Source organism: Diceros bicornis, chromosome 1 (genome assembly GCF_020826845.1).
Source record: "Diceros bicornis minor isolate mBicDic1 chromosome 1, mDicBic1.mat.cur, whole genome shotgun sequence".
Classification (NCBI taxonomy): domain Eukaryota; kingdom Metazoa; phylum Chordata; class Mammalia; order Perissodactyla; family Rhinocerotidae; genus Diceros; species Diceros bicornis.
The window spans coordinates 90,267,980-90,283,855 of record NC_080740.1 but is presented as its reverse complement, the minus strand read 5'-3'; the positions used below and the strand labels follow the sequence as shown (position 1 = coordinate 90,283,855).

At 44.2% G+C, this 15,876-nt stretch overlaps 1 protein-coding gene across 11 annotated transcripts in view; it reads right to left on the bottom strand.

The window, feature by feature from the left end:
• The window catches only part of ZNF346 (zinc finger protein 346), a 36,104-nt gene extending 20,815 nt beyond the window's left edge, over positions 1-15,289 (bottom strand). For 2 of the 11 annotated variants that reach the window (XR_009220924.1, XM_058546689.1), the window contains exons 1-4: positions 15,061-15,288; positions 3,752-3,855; positions 3,097-3,189; positions 680-824 (exon numbers count right to left, since the gene is read on the bottom strand). Coding sequence is in view for 10 of the 11 variants with exons in the window: in XM_058546689.1 (XP_058402672.1) it covers positions 680-824; positions 3,097-3,189; positions 3,752-3,855; positions 15,061-15,235 (517 nt within the window). In the remaining variant the exon portion in view is untranslated. Of the gene's footprint in view, positions 1-679; positions 825-3,096; positions 3,190-3,751; positions 3,856-15,060 lie in introns of all 11 variants that reach the window. The other 9 variants (XM_058546632.1, XM_058546699.1, XM_058546681.1 and 6 more) reach the window with 8 other exon arrangements.
• Positions 15,290-15,876: the final 587 nt, after the last annotated feature.

Genomic DNA, 15,876 nt, shown 5'->3' with positions numbered 1-15,876 from the left:
CTAACTGCTGTTAGCAGAGGTTAAAAATCCCAGAAAGTCAGGAGTTAACGAGGTGAAAGTGAGGGCTGAGCCCCAGTGGTGACAAGATAAAGGGGGCTATTTTAGAAGTCACTGCACTGGGAATGAATTCATGGCAGTTGCAAACACAGCTTGCTGGGCAGTAGTGGCAGCCATGAAGTATTCAGCTTTGAAAGGCAAGTCCCTGTCTTGAGGAGAACAGGCAGCTTTGAGGATTAAAGTGAGCAGGGCATAACCTGAGCACACACAAAAAGACAAGGATTTAGCTTTCAACTAGGAACACATGGTAAAAGGGAAAGTAGATGCTGGGAGGGAAAAATAAGTTGAAGAGGTAGGAGATAGAATGCTCTCATGGTGTGCAGGGCCTGGAGGACTTTGGCACTCCTGAGTTATAAATAATTATTAGTCAGGACAAAAGCTCAGAGCTAAGAAGCTTCTACAGAGAAAAACTGATGTAACCAAAGAAAGGGAGGTTAGGTGAGCACAACTTTGAGGGTGCATTTCAATGAAGCTGGGTCTACTTTATTATTTTTAAAGGCTCTTAAAAGCAGTTCAATCTCTCCAAGTCTGTGGCCCCAGTGAGCATTTCTGGGAGCACCAATCATTGGCGCCTTGAGGACGGGAGGGGTCCCGATACAGCACTACTCAGGAAAACCAGTACCTTCCACCTTAGTGGATTGCTGCTTCAGCTTTAAGTTCTTTGCGTGGGTCTTCCCCAGGTAGTGCGACTGGGCCACGACAGGGGAGGAAAAGGTCATGTTACAGATGGGGCAGCACTGGTTCTTGTCTTTGCTTCTGCTGATCTTCTGGTTAGGAGAAAGAACACAGGTCTGATCACGCCACTGCCCAGCCAGAAAATCTTCAATGGTTCCCCATTGCCCACAGGAAAATGGGCATTCAAGGCCCCCTTCATACACTACCCCCAACCTACCTTTCTGGATTCTTCTCCAGCTACTTCACCCCAGGCTCTACTCACCATTCCCCACTTTATTCTGTTGCTTCTTGCTTTGCTTAGGCCATTTCTGCTGCCTAGAAATGGTCTTTCTTTCCTGCCTGACATATGTCTGTTTAGCCTTTGAGGACCAGATTAAATATCACCTCTTCTGGGAGACTTTTACTCAAGAAAATCATTCAGTAAACAATTATCAAGCCTCTTGGTGTAAGTATTCCAGGAAGAATTAATCTTGTTCCTCCTTTGTACTCCCAGAGTGCATGAAATAGACCTCTTATCATACCACTTGTCACCCTAAACTGACAGTGTCATAGCTTAGGAGGCTTTTCTGTGAACTAAAGTGCAATATTTGGGCATGGACCATTTGACTCATCTGTGTTTCCTATTCTTAGCACCCTGCTGGAGTCTGGCATACAGGAGTCAGGGTTTGTTGAACAAGATCACTGGGTTTTATTTGTTGATTATGATTAGGCCAGAAAACAATGTATTTCAAGCCTACATTAAGGCCTTCCAGCCTCTCTGAGGTTTGATCTCTGAATAAAATATTCACTCTAAGACACTATCAGCATTTTGGGCTGGATAATTCTTTGTTGTTGGGGTTGCAGGGGGGGAGCCTGCGATCTTATCTGAACTACTTGCCCACCTGACAGTTAAAGGAATCAAGACACAAAGAGGTAAAGTGACTTGCCTAGGGTCACAGAGTCGATCTTTTCTTTCTGAATTCTAAATCATAAGAAGGGCAACCAGGGGATGAGTCCAGTGAATCTGGAGAAAGGATGAGTAAGGCCCTTCCAAACTTGTGGTCACTATAATAGGAGGCATAGTTTGTAAACTTATTGAGTATCCACTAGGAACTGGAATTTTACTTATTTTTTTTGTGTGAGGAAGATCAGCCCTGTGCTAACATCTGCCAATCCTCCTCTTTTTTTGCTGAGGAAGACTGGCCCTGGGCTAACATCTGTGCCCACCTTCCTCTACTTTATATGGGATGCCGCCACAGCATGGCTTGCCAAGCAGTGCGTCAGTGTGCGCCTGGGATCCGAACTTGAACCGCTTGCGCCACCGAGTTGGCCCCTGGAATTTTGCCTTATAATACCCTTAAGAGGTAGAATTATTATCTCCATTGTATGAGTGAAGTACAGAGAGGTTAAGTGATTTGCCCAAAGTCACCCAACCAGTAAGTTGCAGAGCTTAGTCTGCTGACTTCTCATCTTATGACATTTGCACAGCCTCTCATGGAACAAAAATAATGGTATCCCTGACGGACTGAGGTTGTTTCAGCATAATTCTCACAGTATTTCTAAGCCAAAAAGCAAATGTGTTTCCATCTCAATCAGAGCAGGCATCTGGAAAGGTGTTCCTTCCACTGGTTTATTCAAAATATTCAAGTGCTGAACTCAGCTCTTTTCCCTGGATCTCAAGAAAGCAAGCAGCCTGGCTTCCTTCCACTTTCTCTTCTGGAGCAGTGACTGGGCAGCTTCTTGTCTACTCCAACAAACCATGAGTGGTAATGCGTAACAATAGCTCCATTTACTGAGCCCCTCCTATGTGCCAGGCTCTGTGTTGGGTGCTGTTTATAAACATTCCCTCATTTTCGTTTGGAAAAATCCTAAAAGGTAGTTGATTTTTTTTTTTTTTTGGTGAGGAAGATTAGCCCTGAGCTAACATCCATGCTAATCCTCCTCCTTTTGCTGAGGAAGACTGGCTCTGAGCTAACATCTATGGCCAATCCTCCTCCTTTTTTCCCCCAAAGCCCCAGTAGATAGTTGTATGTCACAGTTGCACATCCTCCTAGTTGCTGTATATGGGACGCGGCCTCAGCACGGCCAGAGAAGCAGTGCGTTGGTGCGCGCCCAGGATCTGAACCTGGGCCGCCAGTAGCGGAGCGCGCACGCTTAACCGCTAAGCCATGGGGCCGGCCCAAAGGTAGTTGATATTAGCATCCTCGTTTTTATAGAGGAAGAAATCAAGGCTCAGAGAAGTAATAAGACTTGCCCAAGTCACATGACAGGGCTGGGATTTGAAGCCAAGTCAGTCTGACTCAAAGCCCACTCTCTTTCCACCACACCAACCTGCCTGCTGGCTTCATCAGGAAGCGAGCGGTCTCAACATGGCAGCTGGATTACCTGATCTGAGTCTAGCTTCTTCGTTTCCCCCTTTAATGTCTCCATTCCATGGATTGCTAGGTATCTCTTCACTTTGTTGGCATGTTTTTTGCTCTGCAAGAACCCAGGAAAAAGATCAAAGATAGCCAAATGCCATTTCATATCTAAGGCACTCAAAAACACTTACTAGATTTTCATCTGATTCATCCTCCTAAAAACTTTTGAGGAGGAGAGGGTAGGCGAAGAAACCTAGTTTACTGAGTTCCTGCTCTGTTCAAGGCACTTTATATGCTGTCAAACCTAATCTTCACAAGAATCTATGAAAAAATTATTATCATTTCTATCTTATACATGAGGAAACTGAGGCTGAGATGGTGAGGTTTCTTGCCCAAGATGAGAAGCAGAGTTGTGATTTGGATTCAGGTTTATTTAAAGCCAAAGTACATACTTCTTACTGTACCAAGCTGCAAGGGAAGATATAAGTATAATGATCCTGATTTGGATGGGAGAGATGAGACTCAGAAAAATTAAGTCAATCTTCAAGTCACAGTCAACATGCACGGAGGCAACATCTGGCAGCAAGAAGGAATTACACCTCACTGTGCAAGTCAGGGAGGAGTGAGGGCTTGGCACTGAGTCTGGAAAGTAAAGCAGTTCTAAAGGTACAACAGCATACCTGGTAGTGTGCCAGCTTCTGGGACTCAGAAATGAGCAAGGCGCAGCAAACCTTACACTGGGTATTGGTGAAGAGACACTGGTTCTTCTGGATCATGTGCTCCACTACAGAGAGGAAAATAAAAAAATCTATGAGTTAAAACCTGCCTCAAGAGCCAGCCTTGATGGCCTAGCAGTTAAAGATCGGCGCTCACTCCTTCGGTGGCCCAGGTTCACTTCCTGGTCATGGAACCACACCACTCATCTGTCAGTTGCCGTGCTGTGGTGGCAGCTCACATAGAAGAACTAGAATGACTTATAACTAGGATATACAACCATGTACTGGGGCTTTCGGGAGGCAAAAAAAAAAAAAAAGAAGAGATTGGCAACAGATGTTAGCTCAGGGCGAATCTTTCCCCACCAAAAAAAAAAAAAAACCTGCTTCAAGAGCACTGTCTTTGAACCTTGCCTCAAATGCAGGCACTGAGTAATGGAATGCCATACTATTATACTACTATATCTCGGCAAACTTCAGTCACTCCTTCCCTACTGCTTTCATGACTCATGCTATGTTCCCACACCACCCATACTATTACTTACTTTATAATTTTATGTAAGCCCATTTTCTTTACCAAGTAAAGTTAAAAAAATTTTTTTAATTAACATATAACTGACATAACATTATATTTGTTTCAAGTGTACAACATAATGATTCGATACTTGTATATACTATGAAATGATGACTACAATAAGTCTAGTTAACATCCATCACCAAACATAGTTACAAATTTTGTTTTCTTCTGATGAGAACTTTTCAGATCTACTTTCTTAGCAACTTTCAAATATACAATACAACATTGTTAACTACAGTCACCATGCTGTACAAGTAAATTCTTTTAAAAAGGAATCTTTAGACCATAAACTTAAGTAGATACTAGTAAAAATAAATACAATAAAAATGAAACAATTCTAGCCAGATATTGGTGCCAGAGTCTTGGAACTCTCCCTAAAAAGAAAAATAAGAGAACAGCAACTGTGAAGACAGACATTAAGACGTGGTAGCACCCAACTGAGACTTCTTCCCAGACAGAATCAGAAGAACTGAAAAACTTGAAAAGGGAATAATTTTCTCACTGTTTTTTTTTTTAAATTGTAATAATACATTCTGTTATCTTTTTATTATTTATGGAACATTTTCTGTGGAATTAAAAATAAAGCAACTTTCAAATTTACTCCACTAAAAGATCAATAGCATTTTCTAATTATTTAAATTTACATTGCTATAACCAAACTTACAGAACAGGTTAGAAAATCGTATTGAGGTTAGTTATGAAAATACTAAAACATTCTTTTTTTATAGAAAGACTGTGAGTTTCTGTTTATTAAGGAAACATTAAAAATTGGTTTTCTTTTGAATGAATCAGAAGATTTGAAAAGAAATTTTGGAGGATAAGTATCAGTTAGAAGATGCTACCGGATGACCTTTTATTCTCACAAGGAAAGGTAAATTAATCCTATTCTTATACAGTAAACATAAAATATTAGTATCCAATACCAGTTAAATATTTGTGGTACAAATCATAGTTAGGAACTTGGGCTCTCCACGCATGCCAACTCGGATTCAAATCCTCCTGCAGTTACGTACTAGCTGTGTGATTTTATAGAAATTACTTAACCTCCACGCTGCAGTTTTCCTCTGTATAAAATGGGGGTACTGGTAACACGTATCTCATAGAATGAATTCTCCTTGTGGTTTTCCATATAAAGCACTTAGCACAGTGCCTGGCCTAGTACATGCTCAATCTCAATGTTATATATCAAATTCTTTTCTGGGTCCTGTGGTTCTGAGCAAATTAATTATTTTCTATATTGTACCTATGATGATATTTCTTAATCTAGAACTTGATAACTGTTAAAATTTTTCTCACTGCTCTTGATCTTACTTTGAAACATCTAAACTAACACTGCAGGAAACCACAGTATTAACCTGCTGTTAATTGTTGGGCCTGGAGAACAAAGCCTTACCTTTTGGGGAGGAAGTAAAATCTTACCCAAGGCATGAGTTCTATCATGACTTTGATAATCTGAGGCAGGGGCAGAGTCCAGAAAACTCTGAGGGAACAGAAAGCCCACGTTTTTTATCTTCTACTCTGGACCAAAAAGTGGTCAAGATGCCTTGGAGGGAGGTTCTTGGTGGGGAATTTTAAAGTGCCTCTCCCTACTCCACAAGATCTAAAGCTTATCTAAGCCAGATTTTTTGGCCAGAAGGGCTGTTGTCTGGCTGTAAAAGTTCCCTTAGGGTCTCTTATTTTCCCATTTTTCTCCTACAGTGCTTGGTAAGTTTTTGTGAAAGACTTTGCCTGCCTCAGCTGTGCTCAGAGAAACCAAGGGAAGTGGGTCTGTGAACACATCTGGGACAGAGCTTTTGTTTTTTTGTTCTTTTTTTTTTTGATGAGGAAGATTGGCCATGAGCTAACATCCATTACCAATCTTCCTCTTTTTGCTGAGGAAGACTGGCCCTGAGCTAACATCTGTGCCCATCTTCCTCTATTTTGTATGTGAGACACTGCTGCAGCATGGCTTGATGAGCGGTGTGTAGGTCCGTACCCAGGATCTGAACCTGTGAAGCCCAGGCCGCCAAAGTGGAGGGCACGAACTTAACCACTACACCACCAGGCCAGCCCTCGGGATGGGGCTTTTTTTTGTGCGAGGAAGATTAGCCCTAAGCTAACATCTGTTGCCAATCCTCCTCTTTTTTTTGCTCAGGAAGATTGGCTCTGGGCTAACATCTGTGCCCATCTTCCTCTACTTTATATGTGGGATGCCTGCCACAGCATGGCTTTATAAGTGGTGTGCAGGTCTGTGCCCAGGATCTGAACCCACGAACCCCAGGCTGCCAAAGTGGAGCACATGAACTTAACCACTATGCCACTGGGCCGGCCCTGGGATAGAGCTTTTTAAAAGGGGGATGAGAGGTTCCTTAGAATGCAAAGCCCATGAGAGGAAGATGGTACCCAGGAGTCAGAGTCCAGACATCTCTTCCTCGCCTGGAGATGCTGGATTTTGTTTTATTAAAGGAGATGGGGTTCCTTTTCAAGAATATTCAGAATCTAACTCCCAAAGAATAAACAGGGCAGGGACCACGTCATTTATAACTTTGTGTCCTCGGTATTTAGTACGATACCCGACCCACAGCAGAGGCTTAGTGAATACCTGCTTAATGAATGAAATGCACCTCTCTGACTTCAGAGAGGACACTCACACAGTCCACAAACATATTCAGAGCCTTCTATGTGCCAGCACTGGGGCCATATCAAAATAAGACACAGTACAAAGTAAATAAAAAAGCAAGATAGTGACAGAGAGTGAGAAATGCTATGAAAAGAAACCAAGTAAGTGGTGGAGAATGATGGGGCAGTATAGTCAGTAAAGACCATTTTGGGAGGCACCAGCTACAAGAAGATCTGGGGGAAACAGTGTTCCAGCCTGAGACACTGCCAAGTCTCTCAGGCAGGCATGAGCCTGGCATGTTCAAGGACCGGAGAGAAGGTCAGTGTGGCTAGAGCATGGTGAAGGAGGGAAAAATGGTAGGAAATAAAGTTGCAAAGATAGTGTGAGGCCTACTAGATCAAGCTGAACGAATATAAGGCCTCATAAGTCATGATATGAACTACAGATTTTATTCTAAGTGCAATGAGTGGCAACAATATATGGCTATGTTTTGAAAAGATTACTCTGATCATTGCGTCAGCAGACTATATGGGGATAGGAATGGAAGGAGGGAAAATAGGGAGGAGGCTGGTGCAGTCTTCTAGACAACAGACAATGGAAGTCTGGACTAGGCAGGTTGGCAATGGAGACAGAGAAGAGAATGGACTTGGGATTACATTCTGGAAGTAGATCTGACATCCAATTTCTTAGATTGGATGTGAGGGTGAAGGAAGGAGTCAAGGATAACTCCTAGGTTTTGAACTTGAGCAAATGAACAGATGAGATGAGAATCTGAGGAAGACAGCTTTGGGGAAGAATTTAAGACTTTTCTTTTGGCTATGTTAAACAACATGTGAGTGGGCTATCAGACATATGGGTAGAGATATCAAATAATCAGTTGGAAATTCAGGTCTGGAGCTCAAGGCAGGGGTCAGAGGTGGAGATACAAATTGGGAATCAACAGTATATCAATCATTCTTAAAGCTGTGGGCTGGAAGAGAATGCCTAGTGTAGATGGAAAAGGAAAGAGGTCCTGGGACTGAGTCTTCGGATCCTCCAAATTCAGAAGTAGACAGAGGAAGTGAAGTTGAATTTAACCAAGAAGAGTACAGGATGGGACTTTCAGCTATGAAAGAGTGAGGAGATCTTCTCCCACAAAAGCAACTATAAAACTGGACAAAACTGACAAAAACAACCACTTCAGCACTCTGGAAATTGACCAAAGGCACTTAACAACCTAGGAAGCATTTACGCTTGTACACCTGTTAAACTTTGGGTAAGAACAATGGGAATCTGGGACTGCTCTCATCCTCTCCCACGCTCAGTCAGTGCAGAGGTTCTGCCAGGAAGAGGCAGGATGTGAGAACCAACAGCTTCCCTGTGGAAGGGGGAAATCACCTGATTTGGAGTCGTGGGCAACACCCATACCTAGTGATGCTGCTGGTGGAAGTGATGGTCTCAAAGGCAGGTGAGCAGGAAGGGCCAAAGCTCTAATAGCCTGAGGTTGTGGTCATGGTTGGCGCAAGCGTGTGCCTGGCTGTGAGACTGCATGGCAGTGGAGACGTGAGAGGGCCCAAGTTAGCCACATACTCCTGGCCAACTGAGGCTGCACACATGCAGAGGAGAGATGCAAAAGGGCCTGACAGAAAGTAAAAGCCAGGGCAGAATTTATTTATTTATTTATATTTTTTTTATTTATTTATTTTTTGTGAGGAAGATCAGCCCTGAGCTAACATCCGTGCTAATCCTCCTCTTTTTGCTGAGGAAGACTGGCCTTGAGCTAACATCTATTGCCCATCCTCCTCCTTTTTTGTCCCCAAAGCCCCCGTAGATAGTTCTACGTCATAGTCGCACATCCTTCTAGCTGCTGTATGTGGGACGCGGCCTCAGCATGGCCGGAGAAGCGGTGCGTCGGTGCGCGCCCGGGGTTCCAAACCCGGGCCGCCAGTAGCGGAGCACGTGCACTTAACCGCTAAGCCACCGGGCCGGCCCCAGGGCAGAATTTAAATTGGCCCGAACTTTGAATGTGCTTCCCTACCAAGACACAGATACAACAGCAGAGGACAGAGGCCTTACTGGTGCCAGGTGTTTGAGAACAAGCTCTACTGAATCACTGGCTGACCACTAAACAACATAGACAGACACACAGAGACAGAAATTTAAAAAAAGAACCAAATGGACAATATTTGCTTTTGAAGTCGTCAGCTACCATATAAGCAGTTTTCCTCCAAACTGTGAGGGAGCCCAAACTATTCCATGCATGAAACCACCCGGAGAGGCCCTGAGACTATCTGCAAAGAGAGGGACACCTGCCCAGCCCCTAGAAGTTCCATCCCACTGCTGTTTCAGCTCTAGCCACCATCTGACTGCAACTGCATAAGAAACCCACAGACAGAACTGTTCAGCCAAGCCTTTCCTGAATTCCTGACCCACAAAAGCCATGAGAGGTTCATGAGGTTGGAGGAAGCTAAAGTTTACAAAGGGAAAAAGAACTTACACAAATGACCAGAATTCTGAGAAGGTGGCCTGAATGTGCATCCCTGTTGCCCTGATATCCACATACAACTCTAATCCAACTACTTTTCCGGACTGGGACAGGTTTGATATAGGAAATTAGATGCTTAGAAAATCATTGGAAAGGCTGAAGGAGTAAGCTGGGCCTCCAGCAATGTCTCTAGGAACAATGTATAACTGTTCCAATAGGCAATGGAAGCCTCCACTGCAGCCTTGCTGGAAGTAAGAAGCTTCCACTGTCATTAAACCTGCCTCTCAACCTATGAAGCTGGAGAATGGATGCTAACACACTAATGTAGGAAGATCTCAGAGTTCCATGACCCTTTTTGAGAGCAACAATAGCCAATAGCCATAGGAATGTGGTTTTCACTGCATTTCTGCCTTCTAAATCTTATGAGAAGGCATCTGATTGGCCAGATTTAATTTGTATCTACATTATAGCCAACCAGAAGATGTATGGAGCAGAGGATGAAAGATCTAGATTATGAAGCACAGGGCTGATTGTCACAGGGTCAGTGAAGCAGGAACAGAGAGCACCAGTGTGGGAAAGCAAGATAATTAATAAACTTAAGAAATTTAGAGGTAGTAGTAGCTGGGAGACAAAATGATCATGACACTTCAATCCAAATTACAATTGTCTTTGGGTGACTTTAGGTGCTTTAAGTTGCCTTAGGATAACTTAGGGCCAGAATGGCAGGTCACTGCATGACTAAACCACCTCCTATATTACAGATAATGGTGAACATTGCTAATCTAGAAGGATTTGCTATTCCTTGGGCCTTAGCATCTTTAACTCAGCTCTACAGAAATTCATCAATTGACTAGAGTTGGTCCTTAGAGAGATGAAACTTATTTACTACCCTGCTTATTATGGCGTATTAGGAGGTAGTGGGTTTCTAGATACAGTTATAGTTAGAAAGCAGCAAACAACAAAAGATCCTAGGAAAAGGAGGGTGGATATAATCTACCTGTGGGTCAGACTTGTTAGGCAGTGTAGTCTAACAGGCAGGCTGGTCTACAAGAATGAACTAGATAGTTAGTCCCATTAAGATCACTTAGCCTTAGTACTTCTATTTTGTGAATCCATATTGTTGATGGTCTCAAGAAGCTCAAATTTTTATCAAAAAAAAAAGGCATGAAGAAAGCAAATGTAAGGGCACTGACGATGTGGTGCTAAAAAGTTTCCTACTTAGAATATGTATAAAACAGAGTTAAGCTGAAAGTACAATAAAAGTAATAAAAAATTCACTAGAGAACTCAACAGCAGCTTCAAAATGGCAGAAGAAAGAATCAGTGAACTTGAAGATAGATCAACAGAAATATTCAATCTGAAGAACAGAGAGAAAGAAAATTGAAGAATAATGAACAGAGCCTCAGGGACCTGTAGGACACATCCAGCATACCAACATATGTGTAAGGGGAATCTCAGAAGGAGAGAAGAGAAACAAAGAAGCAGAAAAAAATAGTTGAAAAAATGTCTGAAAACTCCCCATATTTGATCAAAGAAAAACATCAATCTACACATCCAAAAATCTGAAGCCCCTCAAAGTAGGATAAATACCAAAAGATCTACACCTACACACGTCTATCGAAAGAAAAACTATTGAAAGATAAAGACAGAAAATCTTGAAAGCAGCAAGAGAAAAATGACTCATCAGGCATAGTGGAATAATTCAATTAACTTCTCATCTGAAACAATGAAGGCTGGAAGGCAGTGGAATGACATATTCAAAGTAGTGAGAAAGAAGAAAATTGTCAACCAAGAACTCTAGGTCCAGCAAAACTATCCTTCAAACATTACGCTAAGTGACACAAGACAGTCACAAAGGCCACATATTATACAATTCCATTTATATAAGATGTCAAGAATAGAAACAGAAAGGAGATAAGCAGTTGCCAGGGATGACTGCTAATGGGTAAAGGGTTTCTTTCTGGCGTGATGAAAATGTTCTGAAATTAGACAGTGGTAATGGCTGCACAACTTTGTGAAAATACTAAAAACCAACAAATTTTACACTTTAAAACGGTGAATTTTGGGCTGGCCCCGTGGCTTGGCGGTTAAGTGCGCGCTCCGCTACTGGCGGCCCGGGGTTTGGATGCCGGGTGCGCACCGACGCACCGCTTCTCCGGCCATGCTAAGGCCCTGTCCCACATACAGCAACTAGAAGGATGTGCAACTATGACGTACAACTATCTACTGGGGGGTTTTGGGGGAAGAAAAGGAGGAGGATTAGGCAATGGATGTTAGCTCAGAGCCGGTCTTCCTCAGCAAAAAGAGGAGGATTAGCACGGATGTTAGCTCAGGGCTGATCTTCCTCACAAAGAAAATAAATAAATAAATAAATAAAACAGTGAATTTTATGGTATATGAATTATGGTTCAATAAAGCTGTTATTAAAAAATATATCTTTTAAGAATGAAAGCAAAATAAACATATTCCCAGGTAAAGACTGAGAGAATTCACTGCTAGCAGGTCTGCTTTCCAAGAAATACTAAAGGAAGCCCTTTAGGGTGAAAAGAGGTGACACTAAATGGTAACCTGAATCCAGAGGAAGAAATAAAGAATACCAGAAATGGTAAATATGTGAGATAATATAAAAGGTGCTATAAATATTTTTTTCTAATTTCTTCTCTTAGTTTCTTTAAAACACACAATATTGTATAAAGCAATAATTATGACAGTGTATACTTAGCTTTATAACATATACTGATGTAATATATAAGACAATAATAGCACAAAGCAGGGGGAGGAAAGGAGCTATAGTAGAGGAATGTTTTTATATTTTACCAGAATTAAGTTATTATTAATTTGAAGTAGACTGTGATGAGTTAAGATGCATCTTGTAGTCCCTGGAGCACCACTAAGAAAATAACTTAAAAAAAGTAAAAAAAAAAAAGTCAACAGAGGAACTAAAATGGTACACTAAAAAATACTTAACACAAAAGAAGCCAATAAAGGAGGATGAGAAGAACAAAACAGAAAGGAGATAAATAGCAAAATGGAAAATGCAAATTAGCCATGTCAATAATTAAAGTGTGAATAGTATAAAGAGCCACTCAAAAGACAGAGACTGTCAGGGGATAAAAAACTAAGGTGCATACAATGGAATACACACTACACACTACATTATACTAATACACACTTCAACTTGGCTGAACTTCAAAAACATGCTGAGTCAGAGAAGTCAAATGCAAAAGACTACATGCTGAATGATTCTGTTTATATGAAAATGTCCAGGAAAAGTAAATTTATAGAGACAGAAAACAGATCAGTGGTTGCCTAGGGCAGAAGGTAGGAGTGGGGATTTAATGTAAAGGAGTATAAAAGGAACTAACTAAAGTGATGGAAATATTCTTTTTCTTGCGTGTGTGAGGAAGATCAGCCCTGAACTAACACCCATGCTAATCCTCCTCTTTTTGCTGAAGAAGACTGGCCCTGGGCTAACATCTACGCCTATCTTCCTCCACTTTATAAGGGACGCCGCCACCGCATGCCCTGACAAGTGGCGCCTCAGTGCGCGCCTGAGATCCAAACCCGGGCTGCCAGCAGCAGAGCGCGCGTACTTAACTGCTACTCCACGGGGCTGGCCCCCATGATGGAAATATTCTAAAACTGGATTGTGGCTACACAACTCTGCACTTTTACTAAAAATCACTGAATTGTACAGTTACCATGGGTGAATTTTATGGTACGTAAATTTTAACTCAATGAAAGTGCTTAGAGGAAAAAAAAAAAACCAAGATGAGGGGGCCCGCCTGGTGGCGCAAGCGGTTAAGTGCGGCGGCCCAGGGTTCACCGGTTCGGATCCCGGGCGCACACCGACGCACCGCTTGTCAGGCCATGCTGTGGTGGCGTCCCATATAAAGTGGAGGAAGATGGGCACGGATGTTAGCCCAGGGCCAGTCTTCCTCAACAAAAAGAGGAGGATTGGCAGATGTTAGCTCTGGGCTGATCTTCCTCACACACACACACAAAAAAAAACAAGATGAGTAGAACTTGGGTGTTAGAGGTATCTACCTAAACCTCATATAAACATTGGAGAAGTGAGGAGGGTAGGGAAATGAACTGGGTGGCAAGTGACACTGTACATTCATACACACATAAACAATTCACTCTTCAGAGCATAGCTGCTGTATTCCCTACTTCAAGGTCCAGAGCATGCTTTCCCTGTCCCCTAAGAACAAAAGTCACTTCCTCTTTGTGCACCCCCAACTCTTAGACATTCCTCTTCACCGCATCCACTACATTATACTGAAACTGTTTTAGTGCCTGCTTGCTGGACTAGACTACATGCCCCTCCAGGGCAAGGACAGTATCTTCCTCATCTCCATGGCTCTGATGCCCAGCCAGTCCTGGGAAGAGAGCAGGCATCAGTGAACGTTAAATTAATGAAAGGAAAATTGTGAGAGCAGGAGGGAACTTTGTACCAAACAAGTTTGAAAGTATGAGGGACACAGGGCCCCACATTAATTTAGGAGTCAGATTAGACTAGTTTTTAAACTGGAGAAGTTTACCTATACCATGGTATAGGTCTGTGTACCACCCAAAATTTAAACATATCTTCCTTGGATGTGGTTAAAGATTCAATATTATCCCAGGGCAATGAATTCACAAGCAACATATTAAACTTTTCAAGATTAGTCTGTTCAGCAAGGAAATAAACCTTAGAGAAATCTGATTTCCCTGCAGATTACCTGACAGGATTAGCACAGAAGCCCAGACAGTTTGTGTACTTCTGGGTTGGAGTTAAACAGCTAGCTCTGCTAAGGACTGTGAAGGGGGTCACACAACCAAGTCGGGCCAGCTCTTTCCATCCTCCTCTTTCGATCTCCATCTTAGCCAGGGCCAGGTCAAATGCGGACCAAGTTGGGAAGCTTCAGCCCAGAAGTGTCCCACCACCCCCGCCCCGCCCCAGGGTAGCCTTGTGTATCCTGTTCTCCACAACTTTGGGTCAAGGGTGGGATACAAAGAAGCTGGAGCCCAAGTACCCTGGCCAGTTTCTCAGGTTCCTGACCCCCATCTCAGAAAAGGGATCCAGCTAATAGAGACCAGACACCTAGAAACAGGGATGAACCAGGGCTCAGTCACCTAGGCCAGGAGGAACATGGGAGTAAGGAGAAGGCTTTCCAGAGCCTTCGGATGTGTGGGGCATAAGAGAAGGGAGGCAAGAGGCAGTAGCGGTGGGGAGGACCTGGAGACTGGGACGATGGCGAGTCCGGGAAAGTCTGGCGGGGAAGGCACTGTGGGTCTCCGAGAAGGCGTGGACAAGGATGACAGTCCTCGCGTTTAGGAAGAGCTGCTCTCCGGGGGGTGAGGAAGGCGGCCCGAGCGTGAGAAGGCCCTGGACCCACTGCGCGAGGAGGCCTGAATCTTGGGGTCCCGCGGCCCCGATTTTCAGGGGAGCTGGCCACGGTGCCCAGGCCCTGACAGGCTGCACGAGTCAGGGAGTCCCGGGGCGCGTCACGCAAAGGGGCGGGCCGGGCGCCAGGAGGTGTGACCCCGAGGCCCGGCGGCTGGCCCGCGTTCCCGCCCCGCGCCTCCCCCACTCCGGGCGAAACGGGCAGGCAGACGAGGGGGCTTCCTGCCTCTGAGGCCCCCGGACTCACCTTCCTCTCTCCCCACTGGTTGAGCCCCGGACACTGCTTCCCACAGGCGACGCGCCCTCTCACGGTCGAAGCGCAGCCCGTCCGGTTCCCGGCCCTCCCGCTCCTCCGAGCTGTTGTATAGCCGGGCCCCTCCGCTGTCCGCAGCCTCCGCAGTGCCCAACGCGGGATACTCCATCTTCCCCGCAAGCCCTAACCGGCCGATGGCCACTCTTGAGTCTGGGTCTCGCGAGATGTGAGTGGGAGAGGGACTTAGCGTGGCCAACAAATCTCGCGAGGTTTGGGCTTCTCAGACCGCGTTGCGGCGTCGGGCTGGGAGCTTGTTTTCACTCGCTGCTGTGGGGACCTCCGAGCGTGTGTTGTGGTTTTGCAAGTCAGTCGGTGGTTCCACAGCCGACCCTTCCTTTCGGGACCGGCTCGTGCGTTCTTTGGCACAGAGTTCTCACAGTCAGCCGTTGACACTTCTCATTTTGTCCTCATGAAGGCCCTGTTATGTGGGAATATTTTCTCCATTTCACTGGTAGGGAAACTGAGGCCCAGAACCTAGAAATGGTTTACTCAAGAGTTTGCTACTAGTAAGTGGTAGAGCAGAGACTCCATCTCTATGATTCTGTTACTGCTAATCATAAATAACATTTGAGTTCCAGGTGCTAATCCCCAGCCCAGACCTGCCCCTCAACTTCTCTCCAACGTAGCTACTTCTCCCCCAGCCACTGTCTCTTGCCAAGATTATTGTAGTAGAGTCCTCGCTGGTCCCTTCCCTTGCCCATCAGGTATTCTCAGCACAGCAGCCCCAGCAATCCTATTGTGACAAGCCGT